The sequence below is a fragment of the Mangifera indica genome, chromosome 5, assembly GCF_011075055.1.
Source record: "Mangifera indica cultivar Alphonso chromosome 5, CATAS_Mindica_2.1, whole genome shotgun sequence".
NCBI classification, from domain to species: Eukaryota; Viridiplantae; Streptophyta; class Magnoliopsida; order Sapindales; family Anacardiaceae; genus Mangifera; species Mangifera indica.
In genome coordinates this window covers 16,331,938-16,347,954 of record NC_058141.1, presented here as the reverse complement: position 1 = coordinate 16,347,954, position 16,017 = coordinate 16,331,938, and the positions used below count along the sequence as shown (strand labels likewise).

General features: G+C 32.7%; 2 protein-coding genes and 1 pseudogene across 12 annotated transcripts; 2 read left to right on the top strand and 1 right to left on the bottom strand.

Moving 5' to 3' along the window:
• Positions 1-1,311: 1,311 nt before the first annotated feature.
• LOC123215718 lies at positions 1,312-3,321 on the bottom strand (annotated as a pseudogene).
• A 1,803-nt stretch (positions 3,322-5,124) lies between these two features.
• Positions 5,125-8,359, top strand: LOC123215586 (auxin-binding protein T85-like). Its single transcript, XM_044635746.1, has 5 exons — positions 5,125-5,349; positions 5,842-5,948; positions 6,357-6,560; positions 7,674-7,741; positions 8,044-8,359. Exons 1-5 carry the CDS (start codon positions 5,259-5,261, stop codon positions 8,147-8,149), a joined length of 576 nt encoding a protein of 191 aa, XP_044491681.1. The 5' UTR covers positions 5,125-5,258; the 3' UTR covers positions 8,150-8,359.
• A 1,610-nt stretch (positions 8,360-9,969) lies between these two features.
• Positions 9,970-14,722, top strand: LOC123215470 (cytochrome c-type biogenesis CcmH-like mitochondrial protein). 11 transcript variants are annotated; one of them, XR_006502056.1, is made up of 5 exons: positions 9,971-10,232; positions 10,784-11,382; positions 11,465-12,720; positions 12,851-12,991; positions 14,314-14,722. XR_006502056.1 is itself a non-coding variant. In XM_044635583.1 (4 exons), exons 2-4 carry the CDS (start codon positions 10,890-10,892, stop codon positions 11,672-11,674), a joined length of 408 nt encoding a protein of 135 aa, XP_044491518.1. In that variant the 5' UTR covers positions 9,970-10,267; positions 10,784-10,889; the 3' UTR covers positions 11,675-11,760. The 11 variants fall into 11 exon arrangements, 7 of the variants coding, with proteins under 7 accessions (XP_044491518.1, XP_044491512.1, XP_044491511.1 ...); XR_006502055.1 differs by having other exon boundaries at positions 9,971-10,267; positions 10,784-10,959; positions 11,216-12,720; XM_044635583.1 differs by lacking the exons at positions 12,851-12,991; positions 14,314-14,722 and having other exon boundaries at positions 9,970-10,267; positions 10,784-10,955; positions 11,247-11,378; positions 11,465-11,760.
• Positions 14,723-16,017: the final 1,295 nt, after the last annotated feature.

Below are 16,017 nucleotides of genomic sequence, written 5' to 3'. Positions count from 1 at the left end.
ATTTTATATATCAAAATTATATAAAAATATTTTATTTTTATTTTTTTTCCTGACCCTTTTTTCTGGGATATTAATTAAAATAGGTAAAATTTTTTTCGTTTATACCTTTTTAGGCAAACGTACAGTAGTTTTATTTTTATAAGCAAATGTTTTTGTAACTCCAAAAATACCCTCCCAGCCCTGTATACGTAGACGTTGGAAGGAAAACTTGAGTGCGTGAGTGCGTGCGGAGTACGCGCGGTGCGTGCGTGGTGCGCGTAGTGCGTGCAGTGCATAAGCAGTGCACGCACCTTAATTAATATATATAAACAAAGTGTGAGGGTGCGCGTGCAGTGCGCGCACCCTTTCTTTTATATATATATATATATATATATATATATTAAATATTATAATATTTAATATAATATATATAAATAATAATAATAATTTTTAAATATATATTATATTATTATATATTATATATATAATATTATAATAAATAAATATATATAATAATATAATATTATATATATAATATTATATTATATATATATAAAATATATGTACAGTATACTGTGCGTGCACTGCACATGCACTGTGCACTGTGTACAGTGCGCGCACTGCACACGCACTGTGCGCACCGCGCGCACCACGCACTCACGCACTCTGCGCATACTCCGCACGCACCCACGCACTCAAACCTTCCTTCCAGTGCCTACGTATATAAGGTTGGGAGTGTATTTTTAGAGTTACAAAAATATTTGCTTATAAAAGTAAAACTACTGTACGTTTGCCTAAAAAGGTATAAGCGAAAAAATTTTTGCTTATTTTAATTAATATCCCCTTTTTTCTTTTCTTTCTACTATTAGGATAGTCTTTATAGTATAATAGTATACTAAAAGATTCACTAAATTTTTAAAAATATGAAAGGTCTTTTTGAAAATTTCATAATAAATTATGGTCTTTAGAAAATTTTTAAAAATCAATCTTCTTCCAGTGGTTTTAAAAATGATGTTACAATCCTAGAAACATTTTAAAAAAAATGTAACAAATTATGATTATAAATGTTATATTATAATTATTGAAAATCCCTTATCCAGATTGTTGATATTCATCACTACCTTCTTTTGAGAAACCAAATCATTGCTCGGTGCAATTTGTCATTCGAGATTTTGTTGCAGGAGAACTGTACTTACTAGACTGCAACTACTTTTTGGGATTCAACTCCAGCCATTATTATTTTTTATTTAATCTGCAGACCTCTGCTTCTGATCATATTCTTTCTGAACACCAAAACAGAGACCAAATAATAACATATTTGTTTCTCAACAGTTTTGATGGGCCAAAATTCTACTGGCAAATAACATTAACAATGGCTTAAGAACTTTACATGTGTGGCAAATGCCTTTAGGATAGACCCTCAACTACAACAAATATTGTCTTCTCTTGGGATAACACATACAGACGTACTAGACAGCTAAAGGAGATAAAGGGACCTGAGAATTTAGTATTAGGTACCTTATCTTTACTTGTAAGCATACACAAGTAGCTTCAAATGCATTACAATGCATCCTTCAACAGGGCTTCCCTTTTAAGAATGGCATCTGTACTCTAACATGAGGATTCAATATTGGAAAAGCCTAACATTCTCAAATGCAAATACGAGGATCCAATTTCAAAGAAGCCAAGATTCTCAAATGCAGAAACATAATTTTATACATATTCATCACCACTATCTTCCTCATATTCAGCAGCAGAATCATCACTCCTTGGCACCGTTAGCATATTCATATCAAATGATGGCTCCATTTCCATCTCCTCCATGTTGATGGTGTCATAGTCCATCTGTTCCTCAAACTTCTCATCAGAACAGTTAAGAAGCCAGGAAAGAGAGCATTTCAAACCCTTCTTCGCAATCACCTTGTGTCTGGGTTTAATAGTAGACTGCAGACCTTACATAAAGAATGCTGGGAAAGCAACTAAATCATCCAGAGGCCTTTTCACTTCCCTTTGAAAGTAATCAAAGCTTAGTTTCATGATGTCAATATTCCAAGCAAGTACTTGGGGACACGCCACAACCATCTTAGTCACTTGCTGCAAGGAGAATCCACAATCCTCAAGGAAATCCACATGCTTCAAAATAGGGTTATTAGTTACACTAACAAACTGAGGCATCTTCTCAACAACGGTGCCAAAATCCTCAAGACTCAGTTCAATAAGTGAATTAAGTAAATTCTGTTGACCAAGAAGCTATGGTTTCAGGTCAATTCCTATAATTTCAGGATAAAGAGCCACTACTAACGGAAGCGCTTCTTTTCTAACATTGAACTCTACAAGGGTATCAACATTTGGTTTCACCCTTTCCTCTAATTCAAAATCCAGAATGTGCGGCCGCTGCTCTATCAATTTAGCTATAGCTAATCTTGGAATACCCAAACTTTCAAGATACTCCACAAAAGGTTTAATCACTTGACCCACTCGCATGCCTAAAATCTCTGCGTATCTAGTTAAAACTCCTCCAATTTCTTTTCTTGCCACTTCAATTCCAACCAAATAAGCCACTGATGTGCTCATCGTCCCCTCAAGTTTGAATCCTAATAATTCTGGATATCTCTCGAGAACCCGGGGAATATCATTTGGTATCCAACCCCCGCAGATACTTGACAACAGGTGCAAGGTCTACAACAACACTAGCATTGAGGACTTTTGTGGATATCTTCTTAAGAACCCTGTGACAGTGGATTTCCTAACACCCAATTTACCAAGGTAGTCAAGCACTGGTATCATGTTCTTTTTCACACTGCAGCCAAGAACCAGTGGATAATTATTGATGTCTTCAATTGTTAGCCCTAAATTGTGAAGAAAATCCACACATTCCCTCATAACCTCAATTGTAACAGGAAGCTCCAACCCATCAAATTCATCAGGAACAATACCAAATCCCTGCAGGAAATTCTAAACCTTGGCACGATTTGCTATCCTCTCATTCTTCGTTTCTGATAAACTAGGACGGCTATACAAGGATGACGAAGCTCCTTGTTTCCCACCTAAATGAACACTATTGGGCTTGGACACAGACGCATCCACAGAAGATGCAGATGTTCTGTCAGCAACTGAGTACTGAAACCTTGTAATCAACCTAAACCTCTTCTCATAGTTATGTAAGAATTGATGAAGAAGGTAACCGAGGTCTACAAAAAGTCATAGCAGGTAAATCTGGATGTTCTAGCAAAAAAAGAAATTCTGTTATGCCAGCATAGCTCATGATCTTCATTTTCCAGCTCCCAATGCCTGTAGTGTCAAAGAATCAGCATACCAAACAACGCCTTCTCGGTGATTATGAATTCTACATACAAAAACAATAAAACAACATATAATGGAGAACTAGAACCAATGGGAACGAGTGCAATGACGCTAAAAAACCCTGAAATACCCGTTGTACCAAAAGAAGAGTCGCTCCCAAATTAGTAGGAAAATAAATAAAAAAGTAAAACAAAGTTATCAAGCATTAAAAGTAGAATGGGTATCTCAAATAAAGCAAAAGAATTAAGTAGATAAGATAACATTTAGAATTAGATAAATTGAAGTAAGAATCTAAAAAGGCCAGTGTTGTAAACAGCCAAAACAAATAAAAGTGATATGGTTGAAATGACCTGTTTCGTCCTGGAAATAAGCAAAGATGAGTGCAGGTGGTGACCGGAGGAGTAGCATCGGAGCTGACGCCAGAGGCAGGGCTTACGCTTGGGTTCAAAAGTCGGTAAGGTTTTAGCTCGAGTGGTCAAGCTTTTACTTTGCTGTGTCAATTCTTCTGTTGCGGTCCAGTTATCTTCACCGTCGATTGACGAATAAGCGATAGAGGTGAGGCAGCCCAAGCTTCAATTGCTGAACACTGGCAACCCAGGCGGGGTCTGTTAGCTTCACAGAAGCATTCCTGGGCCGAATCACTCAAGCGGCCCCTTAAGGAAGCAAAACAACCCAAAACATAATTTAATTTTAATAAATTTAAAATTAAAGAAAATTAATTCAATCTAACAATAAAATTATATAATTGTTTTTTACATATAATTTAAATATACAAATAATATATATCTAATTATATAATGGTATATTATTTATATATCTAAATTTTATATATATATAACATTATTATTTCTTCTTTAATTTATATTCAAACAAAATTGAGCTTTTTTTTTTAATAAAAAAGGTATAATCACAATGTTTAATTAAATACCAAAATTATCCTTCAACTCCGCTCAATAAAAACAAACATACAACAACAAAAGTATGAAATGAAATATCATATGAAAAAACATGAAATGATTATATTTTAATAAAAAAACCTTTATTGCTTAACCAAGTTTTAATACAAAAGATAAATGTATTGATTTCAAAAATTCAAATAACTATTAATGATCTAATTTCTCAATTAGAGGTAAAGATAAATTTATTATTTATTAAAAAATTAAAGTTTTATCATATTTTCCTTTTCAAATTTAAAATTTTCATAATTTTTTTTTACCAAAAGTTTTTAAATTTTAAAAAATGATTACTTCACCCTCAAACCTCTAGATTTTATTTCTCTCCCCTCTAATGACCATCCTTGATAAAAGAATTTTTGTCTTTGTAGATGAAGAAGCGTCATCTTTTCATATTTGTCGATAAAGAGGCATTATCTTTTCATCTTTATTGACGAAAATGTGTCGTCTTTTTGTCTCTATCTATGAAGAGATGAAGAAACGACATCGTTTTATTTTCGTCGGCTAAAAAACAACACATCTTCGTCTCTTTGTTGATAAAGAAGAAGATTCATTTATAGGATATGATTGTTGGCTTTCTATCTCATCTTCAAATAATTGTTATTGTTAAATAATGGAAAAAAATCTAGAAATTTGGAGGTGAAATAATCAATTTTTAAAATTTGAAAACTTTAGACGATAAAAAATGATAAAAAGTTTAAATTCAAAAAAAAAAAAGATAAAATTTTAATTTTATAAATTTTTAAATAAATCATTATTTTATTTTCAATCTTATCTAATATTTTTAATAAAAATTGAATTAAAAATAAATATTTAAGTTCTAAAAATTTGAGCATGTGTAACCGCCTTCTCATTAAAACTTGAGTTGGCCCATAAATGTACATCATTCAGAACTCTGTTTTCGTTAAACAAATCGGGAAAAACAAAAATTTACCACGTCCAGAAGCTACGAAAACCGGGTGACGCAATCCAAGTAAATCAGAAATCAAGGAAAACACTGCAAAAGAACCACGATAAGCAGCGATGAATACAGTGAGATCTTGGTTTATTTTGTTCTGCTCAAGTTTGATTTTATTCTTTGCAACTGCCGAAGATCCCCATCGTTCAATAGAGGGTGAGTCCTCTTTACTCATCTTCTACCTTTTTTTATATTTTTATTTAACAAGGGTATGCAGAGAAACCTCTTGAACTATTTAAGATACATGGATATGCTCAAGAAGCATCTGTTTAGAGTTAGCTACTTGCTTAGGTTTATTGATTTTATGGTGGTGATTAAACTAATTGATGTCAATGGTACTGGAACCGACTTAGTGTTGCAAAATGTTGAGAAAAAAGTGATGCATTCTTAGATACCTTTGTCGGGTTTTAAAAATTAAATTTTTCATATTGTTGCAATTCTTTTATGAAGACTTGAATGTTGGATGAATGATGCGAATTTAATTTTGAATGTTCACTGTGAGATAATGAAATTGTATCATCTTGTATTTATTAAGGGGAAATGTTGTTGATTTGGAGCTATTTCATTTGTGAATGTCCTCTATTATGTGTTCCATGTCTTTTTATATCAGTTTATTTTATGTTTTATTGCACTTTATCTGTATTACAGGATTACCACTTGTAAGAAACATTAGTAAGCTTTCACAGGATAACTATGGAAGGGGAGGTTTGTCCCATATTACTTTGGCAGGCTCAGTATCCGCAGGATTGAGAGAGGTACCAAATACACTAATTCAGAATGTGCTTATCCATGATCTCTTGAGTAAATGTTTTATTGGTTTGTTTACAGAAAAGCAATGATCATATCAAAAGTTAAATCAAGAAGTCCTTGTTAATCATGACGTAATTAATTGGAGGTGTCTGGTTGAAAGAAGTATTAATAGAATTTCTCCAAGTCTGGAGGGATGGTATGCTGCAATAAATATCCAGACTGTCTTTGGTTCTAAACTTTTGTAATTGCTTTGAGACAACAAATGTTTGCCCTTTTTTTAATTGTTCATTGTTAGAGAATCCAAGCTACTTTCACACAGCACAAAACAATGTTGATTTCGGCCCTTTGTGGCAGGCAAGTGAAAATTCTGAAGTACGGCATTTATGTTTCAAGGCATTTCTGTGTTTTCACAGGTTGAGGTTTGGCTTCAAACATTTGCTCCAGGATCACGAACACCAATACACAGACACTCCTGTGAAGAAGTTTTTGTTGTCCTGAAGGGGAGTGGCACTCTCTATCTGGCCTCAAATTCGCATGGGAAGTACCCTGGGAAGCCACAAGAACACTTTATCTTTTCAAATAGCACCTTTCATATCCCTGTTAATGATGCTCACCAGGTAAAAACTACCATTATTATTCTTAGATGGCTAGCATCAAATATTTTGTGAATTTGCATATTAGATGTATTAATACAAAGAAACAAATAGTATTTGATCTTACCTTCCCGCCTAGTAGAACAATACACCTTGCTGTTTGTATTATTGGTTATGAACAATAATTATACATCTTACCTCTAGTTTAAACCCTGGAAAGGAAAATACTATTTATACGGTTTACGCACTACAAAAAGGTTGATCTGAAAGATTATTAATGTTGTTAGCATTATACAAAATGTTACACCTAGCAAATGCTTAGGTTATTGCAAGTTGTATTCAACAAGAGTTCCTCGAAAGTGTTGGATGTGAAATATCAGTATATTACGTACCTCTCCAACTTTCTCTGTAGAACGAACAATTACCTTCAATATAATTCAGCTACTGCTTTGCACCTGCAGAAACACAATCACAAATACACAACCCAACACAGCACAAAGGCACACTGAAAATCAAGAGAAAAAAAAATTATATGCAGACAACAATGTCTTTGATTGATCTTCTTACAATCCACTCAATATCCTACCACACAATCTAAGGATAGAAACAATAACTAACTTCTGGAGTTTCGAGAAGCGGTACCTCCCTACTGTTCTAGTACAAGAAAAACACAGCTACCCCCTTTTCTTATAAACCTTCTCAATCATTCTTTTTCCTTCCACCTGTATCCTGCTGCCATGTTGATCCAAAACCGTTATTCTCCACAGCCAATTCCCCTTTGCCATGTGTGAGATCTTTTCCTTGCCTTCTCCTCATATACATCCTCCGTAGCCTAACACAGTACCTGGTATTTTATTTTGGCTGTAAAGCCTGAGATGGACTCTGTTGAGTAGTGAGATAACATGGACTTGGTATACTTGAACAAATATTCAAGGAAAAAACCTATGACTGCAATCTTTTGAGCATTATTCTGGCAACGACATGGTTCATAAGTTTCTTCCTGGTGAATCAAATGAACATTGACTTTTATTCTCATTCACTCTTATAAACATAGTTGCTATAATTATTGTCTTGGAAGCGTTTCCAGATCCAGTCATTGGCCAAAGTTTGAAAATTGTAGGTGGTGCCTCATTGCAGGTCTGCAATACAAATGAACATGAGGATTTGCAAGTGATTGTTACTATATCACGTCCACCTGTGAAAGTGTAAGTAACGTCAGTTTTTCCAACCCCTTGAACTTTCTATGTTTGCCTTTACTTTGTTATTCAAGATATTAAGTTTGTTTTCTTTGCTTGAGTTGACACATTGCATCTCCAAATCTGTCAAAATATGCTTTCATGATGCTAGTATTCCCTCTAGAAGTTTGGTTACTAAATGGTTATTTCGGGTTTCCTTTAGTGTTTTGTTCATTTATTTGAAATTTCTTACAAGCTTAATTGAGACTAGATTTCGATTGATCTGTGTGGTATGGGTATGTTTACATTCATTACTTTGGCTTTTGCTCCAGGTTTATATACGATGACTGGTACGTGCCTCACACTGCAGCAAAGCTTAAGTATCCCTACTATTGGGATGAACAATGCCACCAAGCATCTGTAAAAGATGAGCTTTAAAATTGAAATACTAGATGAGGAGTATAGACTGAGAAATGGTTACTGTTTCTCCACTTCTTATGGAAAGGAATATGTGAGAAATTTCATTGCGTTTTGTGACAATCAGAGTCGAGGTACCACGCTGATATGGACTTGTAAATTGTAATATTGTACATGAATGGTGTATTCTTTTTGTATTTCTTTTAAGCTTTAGCAAATTTGACGTTAAAACACTCTAAAAGCTAACACAAAGATCAAGCGCTATTAAAGTTCTAGCAATGTCTTGTTATATGACAGTTTCCATTCTCGCAAATTTTATGATAATGTGCGATTCATCACAGCCTCTAAAATATAAAACCTGAGAAAAAAAAATACTAAAAACAAAAATCAAGGAGCTGTTGCAAGTATAATTAGTTAACAAATTGAAAAATGAATGTAGACGGATGAAGTATGGAATGAAAGAGGCAGCAAAATGATAATTCTTTAGACCTTTGGGAAGTGAAAAAACACAGCAGCAAACATCACATCGCAATGGAAGGGAGGGGGTTTAGATCTAAATGATTAGTCTTGTGTTACGACAAACATAAGTTAAAGATGGATAGTTACTATAAGTTTTTATTTAAGCAAGAAATTATAATAATTAATGTAATTCTGATTAATTTATTTTATTTTTATTTGTCATAGCAAAACTTTGATGGGAAAATATTTTCAAAAGCTCCTTTTACAATAAATATATCCTTAATTAAAATCAAGCCCTTTATTTTGTTTCCCAGTTTTTTTTATTGATATTTTTATAAGCATCCAATGTAATAAATAGTGTCTTTTTATAAATTAAAAAACTTATAATTTAGTTATTATAAAAGTTTGGAAACCCTAAATTTAGTAACTGATTTAAAGCTCACTTTTATAGTTAACTCAATCACATTCACCACTTATAGATCTATGTCATTTCTTCTTTTTGAAAAAGAAGTTATAACTTCTAATATTAAGGAAGTTCGAAAAAATCAATTTTTTTTGTTATCATTTCTCGTTGTTTCTCAATGTTTATACTCATCACCAATGTTAGAGTGACTTGTAGGTCTTGAAGTGTGGGTTGATTTGTCGGGTAAGAAAATGGTTAGCGTTTTAGAGTACACAAGAAGAAGAGGGTGAAAATGAGTGGAAAAGAGAAAAAGAGGGTGTGGAGCAAAGTTGATATATAAAGGCTTTTACTTTTTGATAATTTTGGATGATGCGATTAATTTTGGGGAAATTAATTACATCAATCCCATTTCAAATATCAAAAGGAAATTAATCATATTATTTGTGTTAAACAAATACGACTAAATCTATAATGTAACACCAAAATTACTCTCCACCTTTTCTATATAAACTTCATCCCTACATCAACAAAAAAGTATCACAATTGATATTTACTTGTGTAGGAGTGTTATTAAATATTTAACCATGTAAGGGTTAAATAAAGATTACATCATGTGCTATTATTTGATATTTAACTATATAAGGGCTAAATTAATACTTTACCTTATTGGATAATTGAACTTAAATTGAAAAATATTTAATTTAAATTTATGATTTAAATCGATCATTTTAAATTTATAATTAGGTAGAATTCATAACTTAAATTGATAATTTATTTTAGCTTAAATTCATGTCTCTTTTCTGTGCTCTGAGGTCATTTTTTTGGTAAGAAGACAAATAAAAAAAATCAATTTTCATAACATCTGCTTTATTATAAAAAAAAATCAAAATTTTAAAAACTACGGGCAAAAGAAAAACCCTAAAATAAAAAATTTTCAATTTACGACGCGACCCGTGTGTCCTGTGATTTGAAAGCCCCAAGAGTACTAAAAACTCACAGTCAGCCTCCACCACGTGATCCCGCGTGCCCTACAGTGCTTGAAAAATCACAAAAGCGCCCAGTCTTCTCAACCGCTCCGTTTGAAAATCGCAAAACCTAAGATTGATATGGCATGCCTTGTATTTGAAGGTTGAATGACGGAAACAAGGGTATATCAAAGGCTTACGGATCACGCTAAGTTCTTGTCTCGTGCATAGACTCTTCCCACCTCCCTTTTTGTCATTGCTGCGTTTGATATATGTGGTAAAAATTCGGAAAATTGAAATTCTCTGTTATAGGTACCGTCTCCTTTATCTTTGGTGACGAAGATGAACACCTCATATAAGATATAACCGGTCGGCTTTGCCGAGTCGAGACTGAAATGAGTAATGAGTTAAAACATAGGATTTAATTTTTTTTCGTGATTTTCTTGGAAAAAAAAAAAGGCAATTCATTCATCTGGGTTCCATATAGAAATTTAGAAATGAAATTTGTGTGAAGTTGTTCTGCATTCTGTATTTATAAGCTTGCGTTTAATATTTTTACGCTGGTCTATATCTTCTGCCACCAACTCTTATCAGATTGAATTTCCAGAAATTTGGAATTTGAAGTAGGTTTGACTATTGCATTTGCTTGCTTCATGTCCGACTGGAGCCATCATAAATACTTTACTTTTATTCTTTTGGTGTAGCATGTGTTCGACAAAATGCGTGACAAAAGCTACCAAAATCTTGAAAGAGTAGTTTTTGTATCTTATTTCATATTGTGAGTGAGTTTCATAATCTTATTGATTTTTTGTTTGGCTTCTTTGGTAGTTGTTTTGGACTTGAGGTGATATACTCTGACAATGGCAAGCAAAGATGATGAGTTAAAAAAGAAACAGATAGTGGAAGCAAGGGCTAGAAACATTAGTCGCAATGTATGGTGCACCGATTGTGGAAGTCAATCCATCGAAGATTCACAAGCAGATATTGCAATTCTCCTCAGGAAAGTAATGCTTTTGCTTTGAAATGAATATGGATACTAGCAGGTTTTTTCATTTACATCGTATCTGTCTAGTCAATAAAGTTATACCAACTAATGATTTCATCTAACTGATTGAATTTAAAAAGGAATTAATCTTGATTTTGTGGTCATACTTTTTACTTTTGCTATATCAAAGACGAGTCATCACATTCTGTCATCTTTTGCTTCACCATTTTAGTTATGCTCTTTTAATTCTCGTCAATAACTTTGATTTACACCAGTGCATTAATTACATTTACAACAATTCTGCCGTTAATTCGCGATGAGATCCAAGTTGGGAAAACTGATAAAGAGGTCTATAAAAAGCTTGAGGATGATTATGGGGAGACAGTGCTTTATACCCCAAAGTTTGATCTACAGACAGCCGCCTTGTGGCTATCACCTGTCAGTTAAGAGTTAAAAGAACCATCTAAAAATTATGAACTTTCTCTCTGAAATTTTACTTCTTTATAAGTATTGGGTTGCGACAGCTTTTAGTTGCAGGTGCTGCTGCAGGAATTTGGGCTTACAACAAGCACAAGCAAAAGACTAACATGCGCATTATGGCTTTGAATCTTGTTAGAGGTGTTCCATTGACCGCAAAAGAAAAGGAAACCATGCTAGACCTCCTTACACCTCCTCCTCCAGAAGGAGCTTCTTCTTCCTCCTGGTGGAGTAGGTTGCGTCGGCATGATGTGTAATTCTGCCACTTGTCTTACCTCTTGACTCATATATTATGATTTGACATTTACCAATGAAGAATTTGATAGGCATCAAATTTCAAGTATTTCTCCCTTATAATAAGCTTATTGCATGTCAAATTCTACATAATCTGATTTCAACTTCCCTTGTCATCAAGCTGAATCTTTGATTATTTTATTTTATATTGTGGTTGGTTAAATCGAGTACAGGGCTTCTTTGCATGTTCACAGTTTTTGGACTGTTTATTGCCAAGACCAACCAAGGATGTATTCCTTTGAGAATCATTTGATTCTTTGAATCAGTATTTTTTTTTTTTAAACCCTCATTTAGTTCTAAACTAACTGTGAGATTGATTTTCCCACATAATGTTCACTTAGATAAGACCAGAGCCTTGCCTAAAATGATATGTCTGAGTGGACAATAGAACTACTGTATATCTCTTTGGTGAAGAACTAATAGAGCAGAAATACATTTAAATGAATGCTTCAAGTACTTGTTAGAGTTGTATACAATATGTCTCAATATTATTTTACTTAATACTTCACTAAATGAGTAATTGGATCCCTTCATTAAGTCGCCTTTTCCGAAATTTCCCATGAAAATTCACATCCACTAACGAATTTAAAATTTTAGGGTAAGAATTGAGAGTATTTACTTTAATCAAGGGAAATTGCTCCTTAGACAAATGATTTGTCATCTAACGGCCTTGCTTAATTCCCAAATAACCTTTCATTTATATCGGGCTATCAGATCAGATCCGCCTCGCCTCGCAACCAAAGTCACTAGTCATCTTCCAATTCAATTGCACGATTTTTCTCATCCCTAATTCTATTTGGTTATCGGAAGCTGGGGGAGATTTTCTATTTCTAAAACTAGCAAGAAAACTGAAGCGACAATCAACAGAGAAACATGACCGACAAGAGCGCTCTCGAGACGACAATCAAATGGATACAAGCACTATCCAAAGGCGTGATGGGTCGGAAAGTGGAGAGCTCAACTCTTGAAGCCATTGAGTTGGTAGAAGCTCGTAACGGCTTTGTTCGTTGTAATTTCATTGTTCCAACCCACCTTGCCGTAAATAAATATATATTTTTATTGATTTGTTTTTACTTACATCAATGATTAATTTATCTTTCATTTGTTTATGGGTTATCTGCATTTATTGTATTTCGCAGGATAAAGATGGTCATTGGCATACCGGAGCAACGGCAACGTTAATCGAAAGTCTGGAGGCTGCTGCTGCCTACTCTTTTTCTGGCAACGTCAAGGCCTCTCTTGATTTCAACCTTTCATTTTATTCCACGGTTAACATATTGGTACATTTTCTTACCATTCATGTTTATTTTCTATTCCACGCTTTGCCCTTTTATTTTTTTTCTTTTAAATTGAAAACATTGGATTAATTTATTAATTATTTCTGAAGATACCTCAAAGTTTTAATTGATCTTCCTTCTACGTATATCACTTTTTCAATCCTCAACCATACTGTAATTTTATCATTCGAACGTACAATTGTGATTTGTTCATCGTAAATCTGCAAAAATATGTTGAAGAATCTGGTCAGGCATGTCAATGAAATTAATCAATTGTCTCTATCTATATTGTGATGGAAATACATAATCAATAAAACAAGTGCTTATGATTAAACTGAAAAGGCTTCTTTATCTCTGTTTTGATTAAAAAAGGCCTAGTTTTATAATTGGGTAAGCTTGATCTCAGGCTTATAAGAATGGTGTGGAGTAATGTAAAAAGGCATACATAGAGCTAGCTTCTATTTTATAGCCAAAGGGTTATTTTCTACCCAAGTTTTAATACAAAGACAAAAACATGTTTGTGGGGTTTCAAAAATTTAAATATTCATTTATGATCTAATTTTTGTTAAAAATCTCAATTAGAGTTAGGATAAAACCGTTATTTATAAAAAAAATTTAAAAATTAAAATTTTATAACATTTTTCTCTCTAAGTTTAAAAATCTCGCAATTTTGCTCTTATTTAAAGTTCGAAAAATGACAATTTTTATCTAGGGTTTTTTTCTCTTCTCTCCATCGATGATTCGCTATCACTAGTCATCGACCATCCTCTCCCTCACCGACCAACACATGACGAAGAGAGTGAGATCTCTTTGTTGCTTCGTCGTGCGATGAAGAGATCTCGATCTCTTCTTCGTGCACCGGTCAGTGAGAGAGAGGACTATCGATGGCTGGTGATGGTGAATCGTCGTTGGATAGATAGGAAAAAAACGGTTACTTTTCAAACTTTCGGTGAGTGGGGGAGGGGGAATTATAAGATTTTTAAACCTGGGGAGAAAATATTATAAAACTTTAATTTTTTAAACTTTTTAATAAATAACCGTTTTACTCTTTATTCTAACTAAAATTTTTAATAGAAATTATATCATAAATAGGTATTTGGGTTTCTAAAACCCTAAAAATATGTATTTATTTTTGTATTAAAACTTTGGTGGGAAATAGTCTTTTGACCCTATTTTATTTACACTTTGGCTCCTTCAATTACTTCCGTTGCATTGTAACCCCATTAGTTCCAGTGAAGTTATTTTGATTGTTTCTACCATGACACATAATGTTTATGTACAGGGTTGTTGGGTTTGGCTAATTGATATATATATAACAATTGTAGGAAGAAGTTGATATTTAGGCAAAGGTTGTGGGGAACAGGGGAAAGCTTACAGCGGCAGAGGTGGAGGTCAAAAGAAAAGACAGTGGACAACTGATTGCTTTGGGCAAACCATGGACAACTTCAACTTCAAGTCAAGGGAGTAAGCTTTGACATAGAAACACCTATCTTACCAGTAACTCTATATAATTTATATGTTTCTTAGTTGTTCTGAGGAAACTTAGTAATTGTCCACGACATATCAAGGTTTTGACTTCGCAAGAGCTTAGAGGCTTGGTTGGCGTTAATAAAATTTGGCATATATCGATATCTTGATTGTTTTAGTTTGTCATTAAGTTTAGAGAGCTTAAAATAGGGAACTTGATCTATGCTCTTCTTTGTTTCTAGTTGAAATCTAAGTTCCTTTTGCTTATTGAACTATAGAGACCTTTCTTTTTTATTGTTCAATTTTGCTCATGGGCTAGATAGGCATGAGGTTTAGATCCAACCAGCGCGTGGCCTCTCTGTGGCAGCTAGCTCCATGTTTGATCTCAAAGTCATTCATTTAGTTGGAGAGAGAGAGAGAGATTGATCCGCTTTTTCTCCCAAGTCCACGGTAGAATACAGTAACATAATAGTCCACAATGTAATTTACTTAAAATATGCAATAATATTAATTATGATATCTTTAGAAGGAAGACATTACGGGGTATTCAGTTTAGATAATGTTTTATTATCAAAATAGAAAGATTATATTGAGAATAGATTACTTAAAAAATTATTGGATATAAATAATTATTATATTTGATAAGTATAAATAATTATTGTATTTGATTAAAAGTAATAAAAGAATATTAATAAATTATTTTACGTAAATGTCTTTGAATATAATTATTTTTAAATATTTTTTATATTATTTGTAATATTAATTAAAACAATTTATTTTTGTCTCAAAAAATTAATAAATAATAATATAATTATAATAAAATTAAGATTACATTGATAATTTTTTAATACTTAAGGTGAAAGTGGTAATTAAATTATCATCTATATTATCTGTTACGTCAGTATTAATAATAGATAAAATAATAATTTTTTTATCCACAAATTTTGAAAAATAAAAAATAACCTTTTAATAAATTTCATCTCAATGTTTTAAATATATCAATTTAGTTTTTTAATAGGTTTAAAAATATGGGATTTGAACCTTATAAAGTTTGAAAATGTTAGTATCAATCATCACTTTTAAATTGGAATCTCGTCTTTTTAGTCAACTTAGTTGTTTTCCCTATCTATAATCACTTTATTATTCTGTCTTCTATCTTATAAGAAATATTGTACAACCTTTTCATAGTTTTCTTTGATTTTATTTGATGATAGATTATTGTTTTTCAATATTTGATTTATTTTGTATAATTGAGAAAATATGTGTGTTATATAAGGAATTCATAATTTTCGTTTGAGTTAGTTTGAATTCATCGTTGTTATTGTGATAAGAAGTTATAGAGAGTTACATGAGACCCAGACCTGATAAAGAGGTGAGTGAATATGATAGTAAAAGTGAAAGTGAAAAAGTAGTGAGAATGTGTTCACATAAATTTGATATTATTGAGATAAATATCTTAAAATTTTGTAATTCAAATTTATAATAACAATGAAAAATGATGAAAGAATGAGATTAAAACTTAGAGTTATTTATCGACTGTCAGTAAATGAAGAAGTTCACCG

Coding starts and splice junctions, on each gene's coding strand:
- LOC123215586 (XM_044635746.1), top strand. CDS start 5,259: ATGAATACAGTGAGATCTTGGTTTATTTTGTTCTGCTCAAGTTTGATT. Junction 5,350..5,841: donor TCCCCATCGTTCAATAGAGG/GTGAGTCCTCTT, acceptor TCTGTATTACAG/GATTACCACTTGTAAGAAAC. Junction 7,742..8,043: donor TCACGTCCACCTGTGAAAGT/GTAAGTAACGTC, acceptor CTTTTGCTCCAG/GTTTATATACGATGACTGGT.
- LOC123215470 (XM_044635577.1), top strand. CDS start 10,816: ATGGCAAGCAAAGATGATGAGTTAAAAAAGAAACAGATAGTGGAAGCA. Junction 10,960..11,246: donor TTGCAATTCTCCTCAGGAAA/GTAATGCTTTTG, acceptor ACAATTCTGCCG/TTAATTCGCGATGAGATCCA. Junction 11,379..11,464: donor CCGCCTTGTGGCTATCACCT/GTCAGTTAAGAG, acceptor GGGTTGCGACAG/CTTTTAGTTGCAGGTGCTGC.